This window comes from Morone saxatilis, unplaced genomic scaffold (assembly GCF_004916995.1).
Source record: "Morone saxatilis isolate NCDOM2014 unplaced genomic scaffold, NCSU_SB_2.0 Contig15, whole genome shotgun sequence".
NCBI lineage: Eukaryota > Metazoa > Chordata > Actinopteri > Moronidae > Morone > Morone saxatilis.
In genome coordinates, this window is record NW_023339707.1 from 8,109,021 (window position 1) to 8,111,651 (window position 2,631).

Genomic DNA, 2,631 nt, shown 5'->3' on the forward strand with positions numbered 1-2,631 from the left:
TTTTTATCTACAGAGGGAGTTAGTCCTCTCTCCACCGTGTTAAACTGCCATGCAGCCCAGAATGGACTAACTAAACACTGGCTATATTTAGACCACTGGCTATATTTTATATTTTCGCAAGCTTGTGGCCACTGTAGTTTCTCCTACACACTTGGAAGGCTGAGCTGTATTTAAGTGGTTGCAATCTGCAACTTCACCACTAGATGCCACTGAATTCTGCACACTGGACCTTTAAAATATATTTTAAAATGTTTTATGTGACTGTTTTGCTGAACTAGTCCAATAGTTTTCCACAGTGTTTCAGGATGCACATAAAAGGGTAACTCCACCAATTGTATACATCAAAGTCTGTTTACAGGTATTAGGAAAGACTACTGCATATCTGAAAAGAGTGTGGAGTTAGATGCATCATCATCATCTCAGCTTAAGGCTAGTTGATTGAGGCTACATTAGCCACGGCTAGAAAAACACACTCAAATCTCCAACCAAACTGTCAGTTGTTGAGTTGCGTTATGGGTAATGTAGCAGGTTTTGTCAAGGAAGAAAAATCTGTGGAATAAAAAAGGTGCTATCTCTGATTAAAAAATTGTGATGACATATTGTTGAATATGAAGTGTTAAATAGCATTTTATGGTATTTTAATGTTGGCATAATTTGTTTTTATCTCTTCTCAGGAAATCACCCCCAGATGCGAGTGAATGTTAAACCTACAAGGTGACTGCTGTTTTTTCATGTAAACAGGATAGTTAAGGCACTAAGGCTTTACGATGGCAGACAAAACAACCACAGCCTAATTTTATTTTGAAAGAAAGCCAATAACACTTTTCACAGTATGTATATGCCTACACTTTTCACACATTTCCAGACAATAAATGTAATTGTTCCCAACCATAATTGACCTCTCTGTCATGAAGTATTTCGGTTTTGATTAAGACCGCCCATCTGCTAGTAAAACACGTAGGCTATCTGATTTTGATCCATTGATTGATGCTTTTGCTGTGCCAGAGAGACAGGAGAGAGTGAGTACAAATGTGGGTTTAATCCATGTCAGCATATCAATTGGTAAGCAGTAGAAGAGGCTACGCAGTGCGCAATGTAGACAATAAAGACAGAAGCATGAACAACACTGAGCATCCATGGCTGTGTAAGATTTGAAAGCACAGGAACACAAGATGAATAATTCTAAATGGATTTGTCAGCCACAATAGTAACTACTGTTAAATCTGTATTATGCAATAACTTAGTAGACCTAATAACTGTAACACTCCAGAATGAAAGCTTCCTATAATTGCACAATAACAAGGTACAACAAAAAATAACTCCCATACATACTGTAGATGGGAGTTGACTTTTAAAATCTCAGCCTGCTCAAGATAAAGTGACAATGACAGAGCTGATTTACCGTAGGTGACAGAGACCAAAAATATATGGATGGTGCCCCTTCTGTATTTTTTTAACAGTTTATCTTACTTGTGTACATTGTGCTGTTCACGTCCAGAAAAGCAGTTCCACTGGTTTATGGCATAAATCAATGTCATTATATTTATTTGTAACTCTATTTATAATAAAAACATAACAAAAGCTAAGTTCTTATATGCAGACACAGCATGAAAAGATGTTTTTAACAATAATACAAACTACAAAACAGGAAGCAAAAGTGGCAAACTGTATGTTAAAGGATTAACATGATTTTAACATTGAATATAATATGAGACAATAAGTTCAACAAATTAAGCAATTCTCCACTTATGGCTGTGTGATTTGGCCTTCACGGTGGACTTTACCAAGTACCTCTCAGAGCTGAACATCAGGCTCCACAGTACCAACCAGCTTCCCTGCTCTCTGCTTTCAAATAGGAAATAATTTGAAAGATGTGGCAAGTGAAACTGGAAAAGGGAAACACTGCATTTTCGTACCCTGCAAGAACAAAAGCCTTCTTTAACATCTGAACATGCCCAAAGTTTACATCTCTGCTCAGGTGTGAACAGTTCCTTTCAAAACTGACTTTTGCAAATACTTTGTTCCTCTCAACGGTGAAAGACCCAAACCTGGAAACCAACTGTGAGAAGAAGCATCTAACACCTTGCCAAAAAGTTTGAGCAATCACATTGAGGTTAGTGATATATGTGTTCAATAATTAAGTATGGCCCTCAATGTTATACCTGCCCTAGACAGTCAACACTACAGTTGAGTCATTGTGATAAGACTGGGTTTCTTACTGATTAAATTAATATTAGGGAGTCATAATTGATCCCTCCCTCTTATTGAACTTCCGATAACACTTATCTGGTACAAGCCCTGTGAGTCATATTAAGGAAATAAACAGGGGCAGAGATCAAATTTCATGGTTCGTTTAGCAAAGGATCATTTCAGTATATTATAAAAAAAACATGTAAGATTACTCTTGCATATTTAGTTCACATAAAAATGTAGTATTTGCACACCTTATTTATATGGATTGAATAAGAACGGATCGTTATGACATTTACACAATCAATGGAAGAGGTGAAGATTTTTCGGAACATACTAGCCACTGTGGCTCGATGGAACTGAAAATGATGGCCAGTTGTAAAGACATACAGTGAGTTCATGGGAAACACGGGAAGCTGCACAATGTGTGGCTTTGAATAA

The 2,631-nt window shown here is 37.0% G+C and overlaps 1 protein-coding gene across 1 annotated transcript in view; it reads left to right on the top strand.

Moving 5' to 3' along the window:
- Nucleotides 1-698, top strand: part of LOC118325029 (solute carrier family 26 member 6) — a 15,371-nt gene extending 14,673 nt beyond the window's left edge. Inside the window, exon 15 of the mRNA XM_035657580.1 lies at nucleotides 675-698. Within this exon, the coding sequence (XP_035513473.1) occupies nucleotides 675-698 (24 nt within the window). The remainder of the gene's footprint in view (nucleotides 1-674) is intronic.
- The last annotated feature ends 1,933 nt before the right edge of the window (nucleotides 699-2,631 follow it).